At 49.5% G+C, this 26,122-nt stretch overlaps 1 protein-coding gene across 8 annotated transcripts in view; it reads left to right on the top strand.

Annotated features, from left to right (window-relative positions):
* ATP9B (ATPase phospholipid transporting 9B (putative)) overlaps positions 1-22,587 on the top strand; it is a 280,330-nt gene extending 257,743 nt beyond the window's left edge. For 4 of the 8 annotated variants that reach the window (XM_046672314.1, XM_046672313.1, XM_046672312.1 and 1 more), the window contains 5 exons: positions 4,237-4,345; positions 14,614-14,671; positions 15,410-15,613; positions 20,940-20,972; positions 22,052-22,587. In XM_046672314.1, the coding sequence (XP_046528270.1) occupies positions 4,237-4,345; positions 14,614-14,671; positions 15,410-15,613; positions 20,940-20,972; positions 22,052-22,188 (541 nt within the window). In that variant the 3' untranslated portion in view covers positions 22,189-22,587. The remainder of the gene's footprint in view (positions 1-4,236; positions 4,346-14,613; positions 14,672-15,409; positions 15,614-20,939; positions 20,973-22,051) is intronic. The other 4 variants (XM_046672315.1, XM_046672311.1, XM_046672316.1 and 1 more) reach the window with 4 other exon arrangements.
* Positions 22,588-26,122: the final 3,535 nt, after the last annotated feature.

Raw genomic sequence — 26,122 nt, 5'->3', positions numbered from 1 at the left:
GCGCACAGCCGGGCCGCCTGTGGGAGGAGCGCGGGCGGCGAGTGCGGGAGCCGGCTGGGCCTGTGCTGTGGGCGCGGGGGGAGCTGGGAGCTCGGCTCCGGACGTGAGCGGCGTCCGAGTGGGCGGCGCGCTCCGAGCCCGGCAGCCGGGCTCTCCCTGGGCGGGAGGTCCTCTCCGCCCGCCTCGCCTGGCCCGGCCGCCTCGGGTCTGTAAGTAGATCAGTCGTGAGGAAAACAGGAGCGCGTCCTCCGCACAGCAGGCTGCTGCCACCTCAACTCCTGCGCGAGGTGAGCAGTGTCGGCCGCGGCGTCACCGCCCTCCGCGCCCTCGGCCGGGAGCCGGTCCTGCGCTCGCGAGGGAGGCTGTGAGGGACCGAGCCGGGCCCGCAGCCGGGAGAACCTCCGCGGGCGCGGGCCGCCCTGGGCCGGCGGGCGTTTCCGCGTGAGTGACCGCGTGCCCAGCAGTCCGCCGGGTGGGGCGGCTGTGCGCCGAGTCCAGGCCCGCTGCTCAGGGCCTCAGCTTCAGAGGCGGGGGGCGTGCTCGAGGTGAGCCGCGGCTGGTTTTACGTTTCCCCGGCAGTGATTCTTACAGAATTACTGTAAGGAGCGAGAATTTGCGCAGTGATGCTCATTATGTCTTGAATTGGTACAGTGCGTTTCTTCTTGGAGGCCAAAGAAAGGTATAACCATTCTCACTTTCTTTCGCATTTTAAAAATGATGGCTCTGAAACATTGGGAAGAGTTAAGGGACGGGGTGACTGCTTCTTACGTAAGAACTGCCCGAGTCCCGGAAGGACCGTGTTGGGCCTGCCTCTCCTGATCCTTCCCCTCGTCAGCACCAGCCCCAACTGTTTTTAAAGCTCCTGTTTATTGCGTTTATTGAAAGTTTCTCTGCGTGTCCCTCACGTGAATGAGGCATCTATAGTTTTCTTAAGCGTGACTGCCCCAAATTTGGTAGGAATGGAAGGGAGATGTTTTCAGGTTAAGCTTCTTCAAAAATAAGTGATAAAATCAGTTTTGCCCTCAGCTGGAACACAAATAGAAAGAGTTGTGCAGGAAGCAATGTGTTGTTTTTATCAAATAGAATCTAAGCTGACTAAATTAATATTCTCCTCTGATCAAAAAACTGGCTCTAGAAGCTACAAGACAGTTGACAGAATTCAGTTTCACCTAGTTCGTGGTTTTTATCTTTATTCACTCCATTGTCTCTGTCTGGGAACGGGGACCCAGGGGAGGCCCACCTGGACTGTTGGTTGATTCCTCTGTGAGGCCTGACAGGCGTGAGGTTCGGGCTGGCTCTGTGGTGGCAGGCGTGGGTGCTCCCCCTCGACCCACTGCCCACGCACAGCCTGCACGGGCACCCCCCACAGGCCCTGGGAGTGCGCTCCCCTCAAAGGCACTCCTTGGAAAGAGCCTGAGTGCACCTGACGTCCCCAACCCCAGGGGCGGCGGGAAGAGTGGGATCACTTCATGGCCTCACAGGGACCCACGGAGAGAGCCTGGGAGTGCTGTGAGATGCTGGATGTTGTCCCAATCAGGCACCCAGGAGAGGGTTGGCACTCAGAGAAATTCTCCACTGCACACGTCTCCTTGAGAGACATTGAGCTTTGCAGGCGCATCACTAGGGTTTGGGGCTTGTCTTCGAAGCTCTACCAGCTGGAAGACAGGATAAAACACTTGAAAGCCTGTTTTCCAACAGTGTACAGTGGGCAGCAGGGACCAGTGCCCGACAGAGGGGAAGTGGCTGCTGAACTTCCAGGAGTAACAGCTGGAAATCCTGGAACCCTTCCATAGGCAAATATCTTAGGTTCAAAAGCATGAACCATTGAAAAGCTGACAGAATGGACTGTATCAGAATTAAAAGTCTTCGCTCTTCTAAAGACTACATGAATCAGATAAAAACGCAGACTGGGAGAAACCGGTTTCAGAACCCCTATCAGACAGGAGGTTTGTATCCGGAATAGTTCATGGTCTTCACACAGCTCTATTTTTTTAAAAAGACTAATGGTTTGAACATATATTACAAAAGAAGATTTAAGAATGGCCAATAAGCACACAAATCTATTTAACATCATCAGTTATAGGAAGTGTAAATTTAACCCACGGTGAGATACCGCTACACAGGCCACATTAAGAAGGCTGATGGTACCAAGTGTCGCCAGGAATGTGGAGCATGTTGCTGGAAGGAATGCAAAAGGCGAGCCTACTCCAGAACACAGCCTGGCCGTTTTTGTAAGATTAATCACACGCTTCCACGTGAGCCAACACGAGTCCACGCAAGGACTGGTACGTGGACATGCCCTGCTGTCTTTGTGGTACCCAAGATGGGACAACCCACCCGTCAGCTGACGGACAGGGGAACACATTGCCTTCAATCCACACAGCAGCAGAGGAGGGCAGACGACACACACCATGCTGGGTGAGGCTCAAGGCCTTTGTGCCCAGGAAAGCAGCTAGACACAGGGAGTTGGTGCTGTCTGATCCCATCCATGTGACACTTGGGGAAGCACATCTGCCCTATAGTGCCGTGGGTAGATTCTCCGTTGCCTGTCCTGGGCTGGGCAGTATGCGGGGTTGACCCGGGATGGTCACAAGGGATGGAAATGCTCTGTATTGTGACCATGCGGGAAGTTATAGGACTGTAAACACTGTCCAAACTTGCTACACTGCACACTGAAATTACACCTCACTGGAATTCAGGAAGGTCACCAAACCCCCAATAGGATAAATTCAAAGAAATCCACACCAAGACACATCACAGTCAAACTTAGGAAAACTAAAGATAAACACCTTGAAAGCAGTGACAGAGAAGGCACCCTCCCTGTGGGCAGAACAGTTCCAGTGGCAGCAAGTTCCTCAGAGTACAGGCCAGAAGGAACAGCACCCCTGTCTCCAGTGCTGCCGGAAAGGACGGCACACGGCTCCATCCAGGAAGGAGTTCTTCCAGGAACCAGAGGGAAGTAGCTGCAAGCCACATGTTCAGCAATATGTGAAGAACTCAGCACGCAACAGCAAGAGCAGTTTAACTAGAAAACGGATGACAGACATGAGCAGACACTTCGCCCAAGAGAAGATAGAGATGGCCAAGGCACATGAAAAGATGTTCACCATCACTGACCATCAGGGAATGCAAGTTTAACCCATGAGGAGATACCGCTACATACCTCTCAGAATGGCTAAAAAATCTGTGATAATACCGAATTATAGTGAGAATTCAGAGAAACTGGATCTCCTACATTGCTGGTGGGAATGTGAAATGGTGCAGCCACTCTGGAAAACATTTTGGTAGTTTCTTTAAAACACTAAATATACCACTACCATGTGACCCAGAAATTACACTTCTGGGCATATGATCCCATATGGCATTTCTGTCCAAAATGAATGAAAACTTACTTTCACAAAAAAAAATTTGTGCAGTGACTGTTTATAGTAGTTTTATTTGTAATAACTAGAAACTGGGACTAACCCAGATGTGCTTCAGTGAATGACTGGGGTACAGAGACTGGTTCATCCACAACCACGGATACTACTCAGCCATCAAAAGGAGGGAACTGTTGGTATAGCAACACCTGGGTGACTCTCCAGGGAATCAGGCTAAGGGGAAAAGCCAACCCCCAAATGCCATCTCCTCTGTGCTGTGTGCAGATAACCTTGAAATGACAGACTTATAGATGAAGGACAGATGAGTGTGACCAGGGCTAAGGAGGGGCAGGAGGGGAGTGGGCGTCTAGAGGCCCTCGGGCAGTGGAGGCTCTAGGGGCTGGAAGGGAGCGGTGTCCCGAGGCCCTGGGGTGGTGGAGGCTCTAGGGGCGAGAGGGGAGCAGCATCCAGAGGCCCTGGGGTGGTGGATGCCCTGTGTCTGGACTGGGTCAGAGCCAGCACCCTGGCTGGGGGATTGGGCTACAGTTTTGCAAGATGCTGCCATTGGGGAGGCTGGGCAAAGGGCACTCGGGGTCTCTTTGTGTTGTTTCTGGTAACTATATGCAGGTCCGTAATGATCTCAAATGAAAAGTTTAATTTAAAAAGAAAAAAAAATAGGTTCCGCTACCTGTGGGCATTTGTGGCTTATAGACCACATGATTGTGCTATGAGGTCAGTGTTAAATTTTAGGAAAAAGTGTACTTGGCTGCCCGCTTACTTTTGTTGTATTCAGTTTTGAGCCTCTGGCCTCCGATTGCAAAGGTCTTCGTGGTGTTGCGTGAGCTTCGCCCTGACGTGACTCTCCTCTCGGTTCCAGATATGCAACCATATACACCATGTTCCCCGTGTTCTCTTTAGTGCTGGACCAGGATGTGAAGCCCGAGATGGCCATGCTCTACCCAGAGCTCTACAAGGACCTCACCAAGGTACGCTCTGAGGCTAGGCTGCCTTTCCAGCCACTAACAAACCCTCCTGGCATTTTATGAGAAGATTTGCTATGAGAAATGTGCCAGTCAGTCGTGAGGCAGTTTCCAAGCAGGTTTGAAATAATCTGTTCTCTGTCCTTCCAGATACTTTTTCATTTCTACTAGTTATTTTTGGCATTTTCCTTTTGAGTTAAATTTCAAAAGGGGAAAACGTACCAGGGAAACTAATTGTTTTCTTAAATGTTTGCAATAAAGCTCTGATATCATGCATAAAATTATAATATTAAAGGGTGCTGTAAACCATTTGTGGAACTTTTGTGAATTTAGCAGATAGACTCCTGAGCACACCCAGTGCTGATAGGAGCTCCTGTCCTATTTCTGTGTAAAGGATGCTTATTGGCTGTGGCTGGACCTGGCCAGCATGGCTGTGTTGCAACAGGACCCTCTTCCTGCCTGTGTGCTGCATGGTGCAGCATCCACAGTTAGAAAACCAGGAGCCTTGACTAGGAACTTCCTGTGCGTGCCCAGTCTCTCTACTTATGGATTTCAGAACTATATCTGAAAACTATCAATAGTGTGTTTCTGCCCCTGAGACCCAGATGCTGTTGTTGCAGTAACGCTACTGGGAAGAAAGTCCACCCAGAAAACTACGCTTCCCTGAAGTTATGCAAAAGATTCACTCACTCGGCCTAAAACTAGGCTGTGTTAAGACTAAAATATATCTGAATGAAGTTTTGAGTTTATCACATTTTTTATGAAAGTGTATGTTTATAGCATAGAAAACAGGCTGCATGGGGTGGAAGACCCACTTAACTCCCCAAATACAAATTGTGGCGGCTTTGGAATCTTCCGAAAGGCTGGCTTTTCCTGAACCAACGCTGAGAACAAAACCCACTAACCCCATATTAAATTTGGGTTTACAGTTGATAACCTGAAATTATCAACTCAGACGTTTAAAGCTATGGCAGTATGGTGTAATGAGAAAGAATTAGATGAGGTGTTAAGCAGCCAGACGTGAGCCCAGCTGACCACTAACCAGTCAGAGTGGTGCTGGAGCCACTTAGATCTTTGGATTTCTTGGTGCTGTAAGGATCTGATGGAATTAAGATTTTAAAGTTCCTTGAAAAAAATACAAGATGTCCGTATTACTTTTATAATCAAAACAAAAGTAAGGCTAGCTCACTAATATAGTGTAAAGTAGAATAAAATACCAAACCTTATATTTGATAGTATTTGATTTGATAATAAGACATATATATATCTCAAGCATTGTTGTCATGACGCTAACATCACTGTGAATATTATAAGTAGAGGAAAACTCTTTGGTTTAATATCCTAAAATGGTAAAACCATTATCCTTCAGTAAAGCAGAATAGGATTGAAGATCAAAAAACTACAGGAAGCTATTGCAAATAATTATAATTTTGGTGGATCGTGTGTTTCCTTATTTCCAGAGACTCCAGAAATGTTGGCTTCAATACTGCCTCCCAAATGGAAGGGGAGACAGCTTTTCCTGTAAGAGTAGGAAACGAGATGAGTGACCCTAAAATTGGAGGCCGTCGGGATCTTGGTATCTAAGTTGCATTAAGGTCACTGCAGGACAGCCCGGTTGTTGCTGCCAGGTGGTCAAGGTGGGAGGAATTATCAGGAGGACTGAGTGCAAATGCAGACTTGACCACTAGCAGGACACATGTTTTCACCATTGTTAAGGATTTAGAGTGTACCCACAGCATCTTTCTTATGGGTTTCTGAGTTACTCCAAGTACAGTGTATACATTTACAGGTCACAGGTTTTTGCCTTGACTAGCCAGCTCATCTCTGACTGTAGGCATGAGTCGGTCAATTCCATGCCATTAGCTGATACATTCAACATGAGGGGATGTCAGGAAACCATGTGCGATTCTGATTAAGCTGGATCACGTTAAGGGTACTACCTTCCCAGTTTTGGCAAGGTGGTCAACAGTTCAGAATGTGTCAGTATCCTAAAGTCAGGACCCCATTCCTAAACTATTTTGACAAGAGTTCAGTCACTTATTTTCTCTAGGATCTTTTTCTTCAACATCCAAAATCTGTACTGTTTGTCTTCATGGTGTGTGTGTGTATTTGTGTGTGTGTGTGTATTTGTGTGCGTGTGTGTGTGAGAAAGATTGGCCTGAGCTAACATCCGTTGCCAATCTTCCTCTTTTCGCTTGAGGAAGATTGTTGCTGAGCTAACATCTGTGCCAGTCCTCTTCTATTTTATGTGAGACATGGCCATGGCTGGCTCCATGAGCCATGTGTAGGTCCACGCCTGGGATCTGAACCGGTGAACCCTGGGCCGCTGAAGCAGAGTGTGCGAACTTAACCACTACGCCACTGGGCCAGTATATACATCTTTAAAAATCTGGTATACTTCAAGTCCTTTGAAAACAAAGTAGCACTGAGGTACTGAACCACTTACCTTGATAAAAATTGAGAGTTTTTTTCTTATTGAAGCCAGAGAAATATTTTGAAGCTGTATATTGCTTCTGAACGTTGGCCAAGTTTTCTGAACATTACACTTTGCTCTGCTATCCAGTACCTTTGATAGCCGGGCACTGGGCGGTGGTGTAGCCCATCTGGCTCCATCAGTGTTGGCAGGTCTGTGGAGGGTGCTGTGCTGGGGCTGGTGGGTCCTGGTCTCAATAAGCCTGCATTTAGTCAGGAAAAGAAAATGTAAATTCAGGATAAATTAAATAATAGTTAAACAAGAGCATACGGCAGCAGCATAAAATAAGCCTCAAATTGGAATATAAGTAAGTGTCCAATGAATAATTTATCTAGGAGTTCTGACGAGTTCTGAGCAGAAATCTCAGGTCACAGTAACTTTATAAAATACCTTCAAAGATAATCAAGGGAAGCAGAGTGCACATCCCTTGCAAAACAGAGGAGAGTGCTACACTTTGACATAAAATACCCTGTTTTGATACTTATTTGACCGCCTGCTCTAACAAGATCAGCCAACACCTACTGGGACACAGTGTCTGTTTAGTGACCACTGGGCAAGTCAGTTCAACAGAGAGGCAACATTTCCTCCTAACTCCTAAATCCATATGATTTTCATCCCTTCAGAGAGTGATGTATTTGTAACAATAATATTTGGTATTCCTCTTTTGAAGGTCAGATTCTGCTTTGGGTTATTAAACTTTGATTGTGATGAGTACAGTCATTTCTAATTTTCTGGGTGCTGCCAGTATGATAGGGAGTTCGTCCTGTCTTTATGTATTTATCCCTCTCCTGACTCTACAGATGACTTTATTTGTCCTGAGTGGTCTATGGCCTCTTATGAAAAGCCCCCTGAGCTGAGATGCAGGGGTCAGGACTGGTAAGGTGACCATGGTCAGCCAAGCTTGCCCACGTGCTCCCGAGGCATCTCAGACTCGTAGCTGTAGACTCAGTCACTGGTACGTAGTTCTGTGTTCATGATAAACTAAACTACTTACCAACTGTGGAGACACTGGCTGTGGTTGTACTGACTGTCAGAGGTCACGTAGGTTCTTAAAAATCCGTGGAAGGTCAGATATTGAACTATTAGGACTACTTTACTATTTTTCATTTTCCGTTAAATATTCTCAAAATGGTTTTAGATTTTGAAATGTGTATTTGTATCCTTACGTAATTTTAATTATGATAGTGCTAAGGCAGGAAGACACTAAATACAGAAATTAGGAAGGAAGAAATACGAATACCTGTTTGCAGATGCCAAAATCCTAAAGAATCCACAAAAAACCTCCTGGACTAGTGAGCTTAACTAAGCTTGCAGGATACAAGGAAAAAATATTTTTAATCATTTCTAATTGAAAACTAATTCAACAGTCTGGGTCTGAAAAAAATTTTAAACACTGATTATAATAGCCTAAAAAAGTGAAATACTTGATTTAACTCTAACAACGTATGTGCAGGGTCCGTATGCTGAAAACGAAAACACAGTGAAAGAGGTTTCAGAAAGGTGTAACATGCGTGTTCATGGATTGAAAAACTCCATGGTGTTGAACATTGACAAGTTGATTCTAAGATTATGTGGGAAGGCAAGTGAACTAGAATTACCAAAGCAGTTTGGGGAGAGAAGAACAAAATGGGAAGACTCACACTCCCCAATTTCAAGACCTTCTGTAAAACAGCTGTGAAGGTGCTGTACTATTGGCAAAGGATAGACACATCAATCAGTGGAACAGAACAGAGAGCCCAGAAGGAGAGCCACACATGTCACCCAATGTTTGACAAATGTGAAAGGGAATCCAGCGGAGGAAGGATCATCTTGTCAACAAGGATGTGGGAACAATTGGTCACCCACAGGCAAAAATAGAACCTCAGCCCACACCTCACACCTTCTACGGAAGTTCACTCAAAATGGGTCATAGACCTAAATGTAAAATGTAAGACTATAAACCTCTAGAAGAAAACGTGCATGACCTTGGGTTAGGCAAAGTGTTTTTAGATATGGGGTCAGAAGCATGATTCATAAAGGAAAAAGTTGATAAATTGGACTTTATCATAATTAAAAACTTGTTCTGTGAATGACACTGTTAAGAAAATGAAAAGACAAGCCACAGACTGATAGGAAATATTTGCAAATCACACTTCTGATAAAGGACTTGTATTCAGAATATATGAAGAACCCTCAAAACTCAAAAAGAAAGCAAACCAATTTTTTAAATAGACAAAAGACCTGCATTGGCACCACACCAAAGATGATGTACAGATGGCAAGTAAACATATGGAAAAATGCTCAACATCATTTTTCATTAGAGAAATGCAAATTACAACAATGAGATACTACTACAACCTATTAGAATGGCAAATATCTAAAATGCTAGCAGTACCAAGTGCTGGCAAAGATATGGAGCAACAGCGGCTCCCACTCATTGCTGATGGAATGCACAATGGCACAACCACTCTGGGACACAGTTTGGCAGTTTCTTGTAAAGTTAAACATGTACTTACCATAGGACCCAGCAAGCCTACAGCTGAGTATTCACCCAAGAGACATGAAAATTTATGTTCCTACAAAATTCTGTATGTGACTGTTTATGGCAGCTTTGTCATAATTGCCCCAAACTGGAAACAACCGGATGTCCTTCAACCAGTGACTGGCACAGCCATACAGTGGGAGAGTGTTTAGCAATGAGAAGAAAAACCATCAATTCAACAACACGGATGGATCTCAGATGCGTTTTGTTACACAAAAGAAGCCAGACTCAAAAGTTTGTATGATCCCATTTATCTGACACTCTGAGGAAGGCAAACTACAGGGGCAGAAAACAGATCAGTGGTGCCAAAGGTTTTGGGGTGGGAGGGGGTGACTGAAAAGGGTCACTTTTGGGGTGAGGGGTCTGTTTCATCTGGCACTGTGCTGGGCACGAGACTGCGCTTCTCAGAACCCTAAGGACTGCGGCCCGCCCAGAGAGGAGTCGGGAGAGCTGGAGCGCAGACTGTGATGAATCTGACCACACGGCGCTGAGTCACAGTTTCATAGGGTCGGGGTGGGTGGGGGAGGAGAGGAGCTGCTCTAAGTCACTTTGGGAAAAGTGTCTGACTGAGTCTGCTGGGAGGCTGGAGACCAGAAGAGCCACACACAACCCCGGACTCCGTGGGTCACGTGTTTCTGCAGGGACCTGCTCTGTGTGTGGCCCAGGGCTGAGCGGATGGTGCTGCGTGGCAGCAGACGAGAACCAGCCTTCTCACTATGAGGCGGGGGCTGCTGGGCTGGGGGGAGTCAGGTGATGCATGTTAGTGCAGGTACAGACAGATGCAGAAAGAAACACAGACACGTGTGCACACATGTTCTAGGTCATCTGCTGAGCGGGAGTGCAGTGGCAGGGAGCAACCCGGTGTCCAGATCCCAGAGGAGATGCCACGCCGTCAGGCACTAAGTGGAGTGCCAGCACCTTAGACAGGGAAAGTGCAAGATGAGCCTGGAGCAGCTGTGAGCCAGAAAGTAAGGATGGGCTCAGAGATGAACACCACCAGTAATGGTGGCATGTCAGATGGCACAGGCCTCAGCCTGGAAGAGTGCCTGACAGCCAGACTTGGAGCATCTTGAGCAACAAGATAAATAACAGTGGTATTGCATTATAACCCCAGAATAAAGCCAACACCCCAAGTCCTTACTAATATATATAGAGAGAGAACCCCTCCCCAGTGGGGCATTCCGTTCCACAGGTGAGAGCATGAGGGAGCTGGGAAGGCACGTGGGAACACAGAGCAGCAAGTGCTGTGCAGAGGCCCCAGTGGGCACAGAAGTCCGTGGGCAGAGGAATGGAGAGAGACAGTACCTGCTTTGTCTGGAAGTGTCTTCCCAAGATAACTGGATTTTTTTTGTGTTTTTGTGTATGTGAGGAAGATTGTCCCTGAGCTAACATCTGTGCCCATCTTCCTCTATTTTGTATGTGGGAGGCCGTCACAGCGTGCCTTGATGAGCAGTGCTAGGCTTGCACCTGGGATGCTAACCAGCAAACCCCAAGCTGCCAAAGTGGAGCACGCAAACTTAACCTCTATGCCGCCAGGCCGGCCCAGTTTTCCCAAGATACAAATACAAAGGGAAAAAATGTAATTGAACAGCAAGAAACCCGGAAGACACCGTCTTAACCAAGTGGGCAGAAGTCATGTAACCAGTGAACACACACCATGTCCTCCTAGTGCGGCACACTGGGGGACACGCCGCCCTTTCTGCCCCAACAGTCCAGTCCTTAGAAGGCAGCAGGCAAACGCACACTGGGGCATTCCACAACATCGCTGACCGGAGCTTTGACAAGTGTCCGGGTCATTGAAGATGGGAAAGAGGAAGGGGCTGGCCAGATCTCCGGAGCCTCAGGAGATGTGATGAGAGAGGCAGTGTGGCATCCTGGCTGGGACCAAGGGGCAGAAGAAGGACACTTGTGGAAAAACTGTTGGCATTCAGATAGTTTAGTCAGACTGGACCAAGGCTAGTGCCTCAGTGCTAGTGGCTGTTCGGGGTCCATGTGAGGACCAGCCGAGGGCAGCTGGGGAGGGTCTATGGAGCCATCTGTGCCACTCTCGACGGCACCGCAACACAGGTGGTTGACGAGGCAAAGCCTAGAATACCTCCTCCTTCCTGGGATAGATGAAGAGAATTGCATTAGCAGAACTGTAGCCGTGTCCTTCCTAGATTCTGAAGCTTTCGCAAATCTCTCCCCCTGAGCCCCACCTGAAGCGGGTTAGTCCGGCAGTAAGCACACTCTGGTGAGCATCTGCTTCTTGTCTAACCTGTTCAGAAATACTCTGTGCGTTATATTGCACGTTCAGTACTATTCTGAGAGTTATATTTCATTGGATGAAATTGAGTTCATCCCCTTTAGAATGAAGGAATAAGAACTTTAAGAAATCAATAACCATGATCTCAAACCAGTAGTACAAGAAACAGAAGTGTCAGTGGAGTCAGGAATCAGAATACCATGTGAAAAAGCGCTGTCCTAGCCGCCGCCCCAACCGCCCCTGTGCCCGTGTCTTCTGCCCCCTCTTCTCTCCTGACGAGCTTGCACGTTCTTGGTGCTTGGAAGCCCTTGCTTCCTGCCCAGAGTCAGAGCATGTTCTTTCACAGGTTTCCTCCTCGACCCCAGCGGGCACCAGCCCTGCCTCCCTTCAGAAGTTGTTCTGGCGTTTCCGTGTCCCCGCCCTTTAGTCGTCCTGAACCATTCTTCCACCCCCAGACTCCTCCAACGCAGTTGTCACTATGGGGATGTGAGAGGAAACACCCATCTTCCTTTGTTCCAGCAGGAATCAGAGAAAGTAGCAAGGAGGTAGACTAGGAGAATAAGTTAAGATGAGAGGAGTGGTCACAAAGGTGGGGCAGCCTGAGTCCTGGCACTGCTGAGCTGTGGCCTCAGCACCCATCCTCCCTTCGTGTGTAACCACACGTCCCGTCAGTGTGCACGTCAGCACGGCCTCTCTATGTGCTACACAGTGTGGCCCTTAGCGCTTCTGTAGCTCTTAACCACATTAAACAATCATATTAATAGTTTTATTCATGTGACCTTCAGGTGGGTTAATCTTTCCAAAAATTAGCTGGATTTTATTTTTTTACAGTTTTGGTCGATGTGTAATAGAAATGTATTTTCTGAAGTCTGTAATTTTAACATGAAAATATGATGACAAGCATTTACTGAATGCTCGCTAGGTTTGTGGCATTGTGCTTATTTAATTTTGTCCACATGAGGTCTGTACCGTTACCATTTCTGTTCACAGAGGCACACGAGTTAAGTGCGTGCCAGACATAGCTGGGGAGGGGTGTCCCTGGCCGTCCAGGTGCTCAGCCGCATCTGCTCGGCACCTGGACAGAGTTCCTTGCGTGTGAGTGAGGGGTTGGTGGAATCATCTCCGTGAGGCCATCCTTCGTCTTCCTCAACCAGTGACAAGGTGCTCGGGCCCAGGAGAGCACCTGGACATGCAGCACAGATGGGCCGTGAATGAATTGCCTCCCCACATAGTATATCTGTGCCACTAAGTGCAATGAGATTTTTACTTTTGTCTCTCAAAGCTGAAGTCTGGGACCCATTAATAAGCATCGCATCCAGGAACAAGTGGTTCGTGTGTATTTTTCGCATTTTTTCTCCAATTATTTATTTTAGTGATGGTTTTTATGCTCACCCTATTGTGTTTGATTCATGAATCTACAGTCTGCTTGGACACAGGAGCACTGACTGCACCTTTGGTGAGCTGTCTTTAAAAACCGTCTGATGAGCTTGCATTTCCTAACGCGAGCAATAGCACAAATGCTCCCTTTTCATCTTTCAGTATGTAAATTGATAATTATGTCATATAAATTTTGAATAGATGTCAGCAAATCTGGCTACAAAGTAAATCTCTTATTTCTGTATAAAAAATTAAAGTTAAATTTTCTTTTAAAATATTCAAATAAAATTAACCATGTACTTAATGACACATGAATTTTATCACCAAAGGCCCAACACCCGCTAGTATCCAGTCAGAGAAACACACTTGGGAAATATATGCTAAGAGAACCTATTAAAATATATAAATGTTTAAATTAAAGTTTTCTGCCTTTTAATAAATTGATGGCTTGAATCTGACTCTTCACACTTATGTACCCTAAGGAGTCAGGCTTGGCCAGCATTTTCAGATCGATCCTTGTAAGCAAGGAGGACACTGAAGGTGCCGTACTCGGCCTGTGTCTCTTCTGAAAAGTTGTCAGCCGACTTGACGGAGATGGGAGTCAGACCTAGATCCCCCTCCAGTGTCATGGCCGTGTGTCTCGCTGTGTCCCTGGTGTCCTCCATCTCCCGTCCAGGTTCGTTTGTGTGTGGCATTTATCGCTCTGTCACTCTGAAACATCCCCCTCTGAAGTCGCTGTGCTAGTCCCTTCCGCGCTGGGGCACCCCAGTCGCAGTCGGAGCTCTGGACTCTGCTCAGGCACGCTGCTTAGCACTACCCACCTGCAGCGAGAACTTAAGGAAGTTGCCAGGCCTCTCATGCTTCCTCATCTGTAAATGGAAATGTTGTCAGCTCTATCCAACCGAGTCACTCTTTGGCTCCAGAAAATAGCCTCAGAGGCACGGGATCAGCGCAGTGGTCACATGATGCTATGGTTCTGATGGTCTGTTGGGCTTTGTCCTGATGCCCAGGCCTTTAGCGACCCTCAACACCAACACGGTAGTACAGTCTTCTGTCTTGGATACAAATGTCTTTAGGAGTGGTTAGACAAGAGCACAGGCTGGCATTCTTCTGTCCTGGCCCATCCCTAATAACCTATGCTGAGCTTTAAAAGTGAAGGTTATTGCACAAGAAACCATCCTGTTTGTCTGTGTTGGACTTATTTGTGTGACATCTTTTCCAGAAAGGACCTAAGGGATAATGAATTCTGACTTCCCTTGTAATAGACCACCCTTTTCATATGAAGAAACTAAAAAGTAAATATATAGCAATGTTTGTTCCCAAGCAATAAAGAAGTAAAGGGAAATTATTTTTACTACAAGGAAAGTCCTTCTCCCCTAGTGCATTTCACTGTTTGTACACATCAACGCCTGGGTCACTAGGAAGCCAAGGGACGTATAGCTACGGCTTAAAGGTCAAGCAAAAGAAAACAGAGCACCTCTCTAGGTGTGGTGTGCGCAGTGCACAGCTCGGACGCACAGGCAGGAAGATGGGCGCTTGGTTGGTACCTGGGCTGGGCTCGGGGGCCTGGGTCTGAGAAGTCCCACACGCAGCTTCTGGGACACACATCGCCATGTTGTTGCCCTCTATTAACTGAGCTGTTCCCTTCTTTGCCCTAGGGAAGATCCTTGTCCTTTAAGACGTTCCTCGTCTGGGTTTTAATCAGTATTTACCAAGGTAAGACGGGCCCCTTTCTCCTGGACTGAGGATTTGTCTTCTGTTAGCAGTGCTGTTTTCACGTCCCCAGTTAAGTTCCAAAAGCTTAAAATTTTGTCAGCATTTAAATACTGCTTTCTGTTAACCCTGTAAATCGATACTCCAGCATCTGGTCTTCAGGCCTCGTCACACTGGGCGTGGACTGCTGTTTTTACTCACACATGTCACCTAAAATTGACCTGTTTTAAATTAAATGTGAATTCAGAAAATTGTTAACACACACTTGTCCCATTGTGTACCCTACAATGGTTTCTTTCACGGAGTGGGAGCAAGGCTCTGAGAATCTGAATTACATAATCAGAAGTCCTTGACACCCCATGTTTAGTGCTGCAGGTGGACGGGCTTGTGAAAGTGTCTGCACAGGTAGACCAGATGTCCTGCGTTAGCGTGTGCAGTGTCCATGCTGATGGAGTACAGGAGTGCCCCTTCCTGCAGAGAGTAGAAGGCTCTTAGGCCACTGCTTGATCCTCTTCAGCCACCAAGCTAGGACCACATCTTCTCTTAGTCATAACCCAGAGTTTAAATCGTTAATCTACAGAAGCGTGGATACGGATGTAATCCCTTACCCTTAGGTGTTTTAGTATCAGTAGCTATTTCTGTGATGGGTTTCCCAGCTGACTTCCCTCGGACTAGAACTCCTGTCCAAGCAGCGGACGCTGTCGGTGGGAAGCCCTCTCCACTCCCCTTGCTGTCTTCCAGGCGGCATCCTCATGTATGGGGCCCTGCTGCTTTTCGAGTCTGAATTCGTCCATGTTGTGGCCATCTCCTTCACGGCCCTCATCCTCACCGAGCTGCTGATGGTGGCCCTGACCGTCAGGACGTGGCACTGGCTAATGGTCGTGGCCGAGTTCCTCAGCCTGGGCTGCTACATCGCCTCGCTTGCCTTTCTGAATGAATACTTCGGTGAGTTGCCTTGGAATTCTTTTTCTTTTTCCTGAGGAAGATTCGCCCTGAGCCAACATCTGTGCCAGTCTTCCTTTATTTTGTATGTGGGATGCCACCACAGCGTGGCTGGTAAGTGGAGTAGGTCTGTGCCCAGGATCCAAAGCCATGAACCCAGGCTACCAAAGCGGAGCATGTGAACTTGAACCACTTGGCCACAGGGCCAGCCCTTGGAATTCTTTTTTGAATAATTATCTATTATTGGTTTTTAAGCATTTTTTTATTGTTACTTTTTATTGCATTGTCTTAAGTTGGCAGCCACAATAAAACCCACATCAGAAAGCTTCATTTTGATAAAAAAGCTTATTTTGATGGAAAGATTAAACTCCTTGCAATAATTTATAAAATTAAAATTTTCACCATGTTGGCTTTAGAAAGACATTGAAGTTGTGCTGGTTTTCAAGAATTCCTTCCACAAGAGCCGTATTGTTTGTCCTTTTTTGTAATTAAAGCAGTGGGCACTCCAAGGAAGAGGGCTTCCCGGGTGGAGCCCAGGTGCCCACAGAGGCAGCACTCTCCTGCCGTCCCCTCTCCACAGAGGCCTCAGGGCATGGGGGTGACGGCTTCAGCCCCCGTTAGCAGCCCAGCTGCATCAGCAGCATCTTCAGAGGCATCAGAGACATGGCCCTCGACACTATGACTCGTCCTCCCTGCTTCTCTCCCACACCAGCCCACCTGTTACTAGCCAGGTGACCGTGACAAAGTGGTTCGACCGCCCTGAGCCTGTTTTCTGCAGGTGATGCTGGACGAGACCTGAGGAGGAATGTGAGCACGCAGGAAGTGGTGGTGGTTGTCATCACAGTCCTCATCACCACATTCCACGGACTGCAGAGAGAACAGGTCGGAATTGCCCAAACCTCCACAGCCTATGTGACTTGCTCACTCCTCCTTCCCTGAATTCAGGGTCCCCAGGAACTGACTGAGGAGTTGCCCTGACTCCATCACAGGTGCTCTGCTTGGGAGGAATCAGCTGTTGAGAAGAAGCCGCTGTGAGCTCACTTTGTGGAGTGCCTGTGCTGGGCACATACAGCCCTCTGTCCCTTTCCAAGGCTTCCTGCTTCCCCGTGAGCAGCCAGCCGCTCTGACCCACCTCACCTGACCTGCTTTATCAAACCCAGCTTCTCACTCTTCTCCCCAGATGTCAGCCCTTTCCAGCCAGAGTTTGAGAACACCCAAAGTTTGGTTAGTTACTTCCCTGTGTCATCCCAAATCGATTGACCTGGCTAATAGGACTGCATACGATTTCTGTTGTAAGGTTTTTAAAATCAGGGCAGAGAGAAGAGGAAGAATATGGTTGGATGAAGCCACAGGCAGTGTTTGTCCTCAGAGTTCCCAAAGCCTGGCTGAGCCCAGCGGTGTGGATGTGGCTCCTGCATCCACGTGGCACACTGGAAACCCCACTGAGGGGCCGCCTGAGAAGGTGAAGGCAGCGCTTTTCCTGGTCTGAGATGAAATTTTCCACAAGTTTTTCCAAAAAAGGGAGAACTACCTCATGTCCCCGATGGTGTCCTCCCCATCTGTAACAGCAGCTGACCATCACCCTCTTGTGCTCTTGATGGCTATGCGAGGCCAGTCGGACATGTTCCTGCCACCCAGGTTACGGATGAAGATGCTGACTTCCACGTTTCTCATTTGCTAACATCTCTGTGTCCAACATGAACAGCAGACCTGGAATTTGAACTGAAGCTCACCCCAGGGACCCTGGGACTGACACCTGCAACCTGCCTGCCGTTAGTAAGTGAGCCCAAATCTCCATCAGGCCTCAGCAGACACTACTGCAAGCAAGCCCCTCCTGTAAGGTCGCGTTGCGTGCAGCAGGCGCCATGATTCGTCTGGCACGGTCCTGGCCGTGAGATGCAGGGGGAGCCAGCCAAGCCTGCTTGGCAGGCAGGATCCTCCTAGAGGAATGGAGTTGTCCTGGAGGGGAGGCCTGTCGATTCTGACGTCTAGACTGAAACAGGCTCGTCACTGGACCGCTCTGGAACGGCCCACCCTGACAAGCCCCAGCTGTCACAGGAGGCTGCCATCTGCCATGTGGTTCCTCGCTGGTGCGTGTGCGGAGAGCCAGGTCACCTGGGGCAGGGGGACCTCTGACAACACGGACGAGGGAACCTGGAGGAAACACAGAGAACTTCAGAGGGAAGAGCTGCATCCATTAACCAAGAACAGAGCTCTGAGAACAAGAAAGAGTCCTTGGAGCCTAGAAGCCTGATAGCAGAGATAAACGGAAGGATTGGAAAATGAGTCACGGAGCCCTCCTGAAAGTAGAGCAAGAGGATGGACACTGAGGAAACCACAGGGTCATCTAGGAGGCCAACCCTATGACGAGTGGGGGTTCCACAAAGAGCGAGCGGAGGCAGTCACTTAGGCAGTGGCACAGAGAAAGTCCAGGCCTGCAGCCTACCGTCTGTAAATGGGAAGGCCCCACAGGGCAGTCCCGCCCACACGTGAGCCAGGGTCCACGCCAAGACTTGGCTTTCTTGAAATTTCAAGAGAAAGAGAAAGTCTTGGAAGCATCAAGGGAGAGGTAAAACCAGTTTGGTGCCACGAGTCAGGAGTGAGGGTGGCACTGTGGAGACGACAAGACAGAGCCTCGGATTCAGAGGAAAGAGGTGTTCACCTGAGGAGGGGAGCACCTGGGACAGCCACAGGCTGAGCCTGAGGAGGCAGGGGGGCTCTGGATGCGGGGGCGCCGTGCAGGCATGCAGGATGTGGGGAGAGCCAGCGTCAGAAGCATTGTCCACGGAGGCAGGCTGATTAGAAGGTGAACTCTGTCTGCACAGCGTCCTCAACCCTGCCCTCTGGGACAGGAATGTCTGCACCACATGCACACCTGGGGGTCCCTCTGCAGGAAAGCGGGGCCAGAGACCTGCAAGTTCTGCATGTTCCATGTTCACCGCACCAGCCTTTCCTGAACTGCTTTGTCCTGCAACCCCTCTGTGAGGCCTATTAACGTCCTATAGGACAGTGATGTTTCACGAACAGAAGGAATGGCGCTGCTGGGCACTCGCTCACTCACGGGGGCCCTTCTAGGGTAGGAGGCAGATGCCTTAGGTCGCTCCCTTCGGCCAGAGTTCTGCTCCTGATATGGCTGAGGTCAGCCACCACCACGAAAGCATCTCGCCCCTGCTGGGCGGCAGTGGGCCTGGTTCCAGACTGACCTGTGTGGCCTCAGCCAGGTGCCTGGACCTCCGTGAAGCTGTGACGAGAACAGTGCCTTCACGTGGGGTTGTGGCAGGACCGCTGGCCCCCAGTTGTGACGTGCCATGGAAGCATCGGCTCTTGTCTTCCCAGGGACATTAGGGTGACTCGCCAAGACCCTGCCTGCACAGATGCCGGTCACCTCCCCAGGGGGCTTTTTAGGAACAGATGCAGGATCCTGTTGTAGGGCCCTGTGGCAAGGGTGGGATGGGGAGGGCCTCACAGACCCTTGTAGAGAAGGAGCCTCGTGTGGTCAGAAATTGCCGTGAGTGCTGATGTGAAGGGGTGGAGCCAGGCTCTGTACCCAGGGTAGGCACGACGGAGGGCCGGTGTCCTCACAGAGTGACAGAGGGGCGGGTTCTTCAGAGAGCAGGCCCTTGACCCAGGAGCTGTGTGTGTGACTGACAAAGCAGGGAAGAGATGAGAGCAGAGTTCTGCGTGGGGCCAGAGATGAGAGTTGGGGAAGGCCCGTGTAGCCCCGAGAATCTGGAAGATTGGCGTTAACAGTGCAGTCAGACTCGCCCTCCTTCCAGTGCTGTCGGGCTGTCCCTGGTCGGTGATCAAGTCACAGCACCGCACTGGTGTTATGTCTGTGTCGGTACACTTCGGCACTGTCAGAAAGTGCATCTTAAGGCAAAGAGTGTTGACACTTGAAAATCGAGTCTGCCGCTGTCCAGACGCACGACCGCTGTCTGTGGGATACACTGACTTCCCTGGAAGGGGAAAGGATCTTCTGTTTCCACTCCGTGGAGTGAAGCAGTGTACCGTCAGGTTATTTTTGGTGAAAATTGATCGTAACCTGCAGCTACTATATTATGAAAACCTCTCTATCCTTTGCACCAGAGCTACACATCACAAGATGGATGAATGTTTAGGCGAGTTTCAACAGCGGGAATTTGTGAACTTTGTTCTTTTGCATAACTACATATAAATGGCAGAGAAGTGAAAGGGATTCCCCTCTGAAAGCAGCAGCTGGGTGAGCTCACTTCCAGGTGTGCGCTTAGTGGTGAAGAGATGGAGAGGAACATATAAAAAGCTAATATTTTTGTATTAAAAGAAACATCCGCCAAAAGAATAGCTTATAGCTATAAGAAATGGCTAATTTCAAGTTGTAATATTTCAGTTACCTTTGTTTTAAGAGTAAGCATTTGGGGGCCGGCCCAGTGGCGCAGCGATTAAGTTTGCACATTTCACTTCTCGGCGGCCCAGGGATCGCCGGTTCAGATGCCAGGTGCAGACATGGCACTGCTCGGCAAAAGCCATGCTGTGGTAGGCATCCCATGTATGGAGTAGAGGAAGATGTGCATGGATGTTAGCTCAGGGCCAGTCTTCCTCAGCAAAAAGAGGAGGATTGGTAGTAGTTAGCTCAGGGCTAATCTTCCTCAAAAAAGAAAAAGAAGCAGCATTTCGTATATTTTCCTATATGAGTGTGAGAGAAATGGGTTTATCCTCATGGCATTTCATTTTAACATACCTTTCCTTCCTTCAGTAATACATACAGAACACACAACAAAACAAAATACAAATACTGCATCTGGTCCCTTGCTAGAATGAGCAGGCATAAACTGAATTTTGAGGTGACAGACACGCCACGTCACGTGCACTGGGCAGGTGACGCCCCGCCCTGACCCTCAGCTCACTCCCCTGTGAGCTGGGGACAGGCCTCTCCCCTCACAGGGACACTTTGAGGATGAGCAACCACGTGCTCAGGCGTTAAATTTAATGTGAGGGAACAGTGTGTACACAGCCCCTTTCACGGCAGCGAAAGCACAGCCGGGATATAGGGTGTTTTGCGTTTTGAGCCTAAATCCCTGTGGGACTTTGTGGATCTGGGTCCCGTAGGGGAATGTTTGGGTGTATGACTTCAAGCTGCAGTAAGATAACTACTGTATTTCAGTTGTGCTTAAAAAGTCATGTGGTGACACACAGTGGAACAAGGTGTGAAAACCAGAGTGACAAATGCTTTTCCCACTGTCGTTTTTATTGCTTCTTAATGTATTTCTTTATTTGTTAGCCAACCACTTGAAATATCCTGATATCCCTTAATCTGTCCTTTCTTGTCTTTGTCCTGTTTTGTCTTGAACAGGCATAGGCAGAGTGTCTTTTGGAGCTTTCTTAGGTAGGTGAAGTTACCATTTCTTTCAAGAGTATAGTTTAGCAGAACAGTGTTCGTCAAGATACATAACTGATCTGGACAGCTCCCTCTAACTCACTGTTTGCCTCTAACTCATAACAGTAAGCATTTGCCGAGGGCTCTTCCCGCGTGGTGACAGGCGTGGGGCCGCCGGGTCCCCCTTAGGGTTCTGTGGCTCAGCGGACAGGGCCGGGACCCCAGGCACCCTAGGTCTGCTTGTGAGGATTCATGTCCGGAAGGTGACGTTTATCCCTCCCCGCAGCATTTTTGCCCTTTAATTTTTAGTGGTTGAGCCCCTGGAAAACACTTCCAGGATTTTTTCAGAGTATGGTTAAATACAGACCGTGACCCCATCCCTCTGGGTCCCAAACACTGCACACGGACCAGCAGGTTTTCCTGTGCCATTGTTTGGTCTGAAAGTCTGTGACTCCCACTAACGTCTTTTTATCCCACCTTCTGATGACCTAAAGAGGTTTCTGCCATTTGTAGACTCAAACTCTGTAAATGTCTGGTCTTTTGTATGCCTCTCCCCATGAGAATGTCACGTGGCTGTCATCTGACTGCAGCTTGTTACAGTGAGTGCAGAGGTCGGCCTGTGGGGCAGGGCAGGGCGACTGGAGAGGACGTGGTGAGGCTGAGGAGCACACGAGGCAGGCGGCAGCGACGTCTCACACCTCAGCAAAGTCGCTGCCTTAGAAGGAAACAGTTGGCCTAGATGGTCTAGACAGGTCACAGAGGCTGCGCTGTGTGGTGCTGCCGCCAGACCAGGCGCCACAATGCGCATGCGCCTGCACACAGAAGAGTGGTTTAGTCACACACACTCTCTGAGACCTTGGCTCCATTTGTTCTATGGAAAGGATTCATTGTCCCTGGTATATGGGTAAAAACTACTGTGATAAAGAAACCCAAGGCTCTGCGGGGGCCGCCTCTGTGACATCTGGTAGTGATTCGGGAGGCGCAGGAGAGAGCAGGCAGGAGGCGGGAGGTCTGCGGCTCGTGTGCCGTGGGGGCTGGTGGCCTCCTTGGCTGCCTCTTACACTTGTTCCTGAATTTCTTTCCCACAGATGTTGCCTTTATCACCACCGTGACCTTCCTGTGGAAGGTGTCAGCAATCACTGTGGTCAGCTGTCTTCCACTCTACGTCCTCAAGTACTTGAAGCGGAAGCTGTCCCCTCCCAGCTACTCCAAGCTCACCTCCTAGGGCCGCGCATCTGCCAGCCTGGCTCCAGCACCGTCCAGTCGCTGCAGGGGATGCAGGGTTTGCGATGGCTGTGGACAGAGACAGTGAGAGGAACGGCCCAGGAGAGAGGCCCTCTGGGGACGGGCCCTGAGACAGGCACTCCTCCTCAAGCAGAGGCTGCATCCTTGCCTTTCTATTATTTTTCAAAACTTAATTCCAGATCGAACCAGCTTGTGTTTCTATTGAAAATAAGCCCTGATTATTTCACTATTACTGTAAAGCATTCATCTTACTCTACTGTTCTGAGACTAGAAATGAAAGTTTAATATTCTGCAAATTCTAATGTTCAAATTATTTCTTTGATGTTATAATATAGAAAGACATTCCTACTTAACTCAAATAAACTCCACATGCTGTCAATGCTGCTGTCTGTGTGAGCTGCTCCTCACCAGAGACCAAGTGTGCCTGTCAGTGCCTCTGTGGGGCACTTCCATGTGGATTCACACCCTCCTTGGCACCTCTTCGCGGTGCGCACTCCTCCCTCTATTCACAGCATTCTCGGCACCTCTCCGCAGTGTGTGCTCCTCCCTGTATTCACACTGCCCTAGGCACCTCTCTGCAGTGTGCATTCCTCCTTGTGTTCACAGCATCCTCGGCACCTCTCTGCGGTGTGCAGTTCTCCCTGTAGTCACACCACCCTCGGCACCTCTCCGCAGTGTGCACTCCTCCTTGTATTCACAGCTTCCTTGGCACCTTTCCGCAGTGTGCTCTTCTCCCTGTATTCACTCGGTCCATGGCACCTCTGCGCAGTGGGCACTCCTCCCAGTATTCACACTGTCCTCGGCACCTCTCTGCAGTGTGCCCTCCTCCTTGTATTCACAGCATCCTTGGCACATTTCTGTGGTGTGCAGTTCTCCCTGTATTCACACCGCCCTCGGCACCTCAACGCGGTGTGCACTCCTCCTTGAAGTCACAGCATCATTGGCACCACTGCGCGGTGTGCACTCCTCCCTATATTCACACCATCCTCAGCACCTCTCCATGGTGTGCACTCCTCGCTGTATTTCTTCCATACTCAGCACCTCTCCACAGTGCACACTCCTCCCAGTGTTCACACCGTCCTCGGCGCCTCTCCACAGTATGCCCTCCTCCCTGTAGTCACACTGCCCTCGGCACCTTTCCGCGGTGTGTGCTCCTCCTTGTATTCACACTGCCCTCGGCACCTCTCTGTGGTGTGCGCTCCTCCTCGTATTCACACTGCCCTCGGCACCTCTCCTCGGTGTGCACTCCTGCCTGTATTCACACTGTCCTCGGCACCTCTGCGCAGTGCATGCATGCTCCTCCCTGTATTCCTACCGTCTTTGGCACCTCTCCAGGGTGTGCGCTCCTCCTTGTATTCACGTCATCGTCAGCACCTCTCTGCTGATTGCACTCCCTTTTTTTTCTTTTTAATGACTGGCACCTGAGCCATCATTTGCTGCCAATCTTTTTTTTTTTTTTGAGGAAGATTAGCCCTGAGCTATCTGCTGCCAATCCTCCTCTTTTTGCTGAGGAAGACTGGCCCTGAGCTAACATCCATGCCTATCTTCCTCTACTTTATATGTGGGACGCCTACCACAGCATGGCTTTTGCCAAGCGGTGCCATGTCTGCACCCGGGATCCGAACCAGTGAACCCTGGAACACCGAGAAGCAGAACATGCAAACTTAACTGCTGCGCCACGGGGCCGGCCCCTCAATCTTTTTTTCTTCTTCTTCTTTTCCTCAAAGCCCCCCAGTATGTAGTTGTATATTCTAGTTGTAGGTGCTCTGGTTATGCTGTGTGGGACGCAACCTCAGCATGGCCTGTTGAGCAGTGCCATGTCCACGCCCAGGATCTGAACCAGTGAAACCCCAGGCCACCAAAGCAGAATGCACGAACTTAACCACTGGGCCATGGGGCTGGCCCCAGCACTGCCTTTTGTATTCACACTTCCCTTTCCAGTGGGAACCCACAAGTTCCTGAGTTCTGACATGAAGAGCTGTTCTCCTCACACACACTGAGGCCCAGTTGCACAGAAGGTTATGTTTCTCACATAGTTCCATGGCAGCTAAAAGCATACATTCAAAGGCATTGCTGTTCGGTACATCTGTTTCTCGAGTCTCATCCTTTTATGTCTGTAAAATCTCACTTGAACTCCAAAACCGTGTCTGTGCAGAAATGTCAGCTGTCCTGTCAGCTCATCCCACCTGAAGTGCTTGCCTCAGGGTGTCCTTGGTTTTCCTACTTTACTCAGGTTCTAAACACACACACACGGCTCAGTCGTATTATGATAGAAAAAGCCCTTTGTCTTCCAGGCTGTCATGATTTCTGTGAGCCAGCTGAGTTGCTTTTCTTAAATACGACTTTTTTGTGAGGCAAGGCGTTGGTTTCCTGTACCGTGTATAGCTCCTGGGGTGTTACTCTAAATCTGTGGGTTGTATTTTAACTGACAGCATTACCCACTCCTCACTGGGAGTGTCTTGGAGGATTTCTCAGCGGATTGTTCAGGCTTCTTGACTTAGAGGGGAGTTTCTTCTTATTTCCTAAAGTCATCTTGCACCAAGTCTCTTGGGTCCGTTCAGTTCTTCAGCCTAATTTCCTATGGAATGTCACTGGCCCCCCAGCCCCTGGGGACAGCCATGCTGGAGCTGGGGAGCTGGTCAGCTTAATGGGTCTGCCCCACTGCCCATCCCGGGCCATTTCCTCCTGCTCTACTTGCCAGCCAGGCTCCTGCAGTGGCGTGTTCCCAGGAGGAAGGTCTCCAGCCACCGCAAAAGTCTCTAAGCTGACCCTCTGCCCAGCACCGCCATCAGCACTGTGCCCTGAGCTCAGGCCAGTGTCCCTGGGCGCGGGCGTCATTCCCCTCGCTGCCCACATGGTACCACTGTTTGAGCTCTTCGTGGGTGCCGCAGGTTTTCTCCTTTGGGTTCTGGATTAATGTCATCCCAGATCACTCCAGGGTGTGGATAGATCTGGGCCTCCCGGCGTCTGCAGCCCTGCCCTGGGAGCTCGAGCACGCATGACCTGGAGTAAGTGGGTTCACGGGAATCACAGTCTGCAGCCAATGGTCTGTGAGATAGGGCCACGCAGCTGAGGCCTGGGGCTGCCAAGTGCCAGGCGGGGAGGACAGTGACTAAGGCGCTGCCAGCCCACGAGGCCGACAGTGCAGTTGGGATAAACCAGGAAACCTCAGAAACAAACCCACAAGCGTGTGGGACAGCATGCAGGGCGACTTTGCAAATACAGGAGCTTCTGTGAGCCTCAGGTGGTCAGCTGGACACTGACCAGCAGACCTGGTGAACGTTACAATCAGGAAATGGAGATGTCTTAAGTCCAAATTAGGGGCATAGAGCTGAGATGCACTGAGCCTGTGAGGTGAGGATGGTCTCCCCCAGCTGTCGGCAGGACTCCCTGAGATAGGATGGGGACGTCAGGAGCTGCAGGCAGTGACTCACGCACGAAGTGCCTTGGAGGGGCACCGACAGCCCTGCTTCTCTGCTGGATCAAAGAGGAGAGCCACCCACGAAGGACAGTTGGATCCAGCCTGGCACAAGCTTCTGAGCTGGCCCTGAGAAGGCAGTGGCCTCTGCTGGAGGGAGCGGCTGTCCACCTGCAGGCAGTGAGGTGTCCCTGTGGGTGGAATGGCCTCAGTCTGTTCCTGCTTGTCAAGTTCTGGATGCCGTGTCAGCTCCAGAAGTTCTACTGAAAGGGTTGATCTGTCGGTGAAAGCTGTCCAACCTCGTAGGACTTATTTCACCATCTTTGGGGCCTGGGAAGTGCATTTTTATTGTTTACCAGTGTAACTGGGTCTTTCCCAGTCTGCTGTAAGCTCCTTGAGACAGGAGACCGGCCCCACTCTACATCGTGGGTCAGTGTCCCCTGAGTGCCTGGCTGTGCAGGTGCTGAGCTCACAGGTGTGAGCATGACAAACGCCT

The sequence above is a fragment of the Equus quagga genome, chromosome 9, assembly GCF_021613505.1.
Source record: "Equus quagga isolate Etosha38 chromosome 9, UCLA_HA_Equagga_1.0, whole genome shotgun sequence".
NCBI lineage: Eukaryota > Metazoa > Chordata > Mammalia > Perissodactyla > Equidae > Equus > Equus quagga.
The sequence above is the reverse complement of the archived record's forward strand: the minus strand, read 5'-3'. Positions and strand labels throughout refer to the sequence as shown.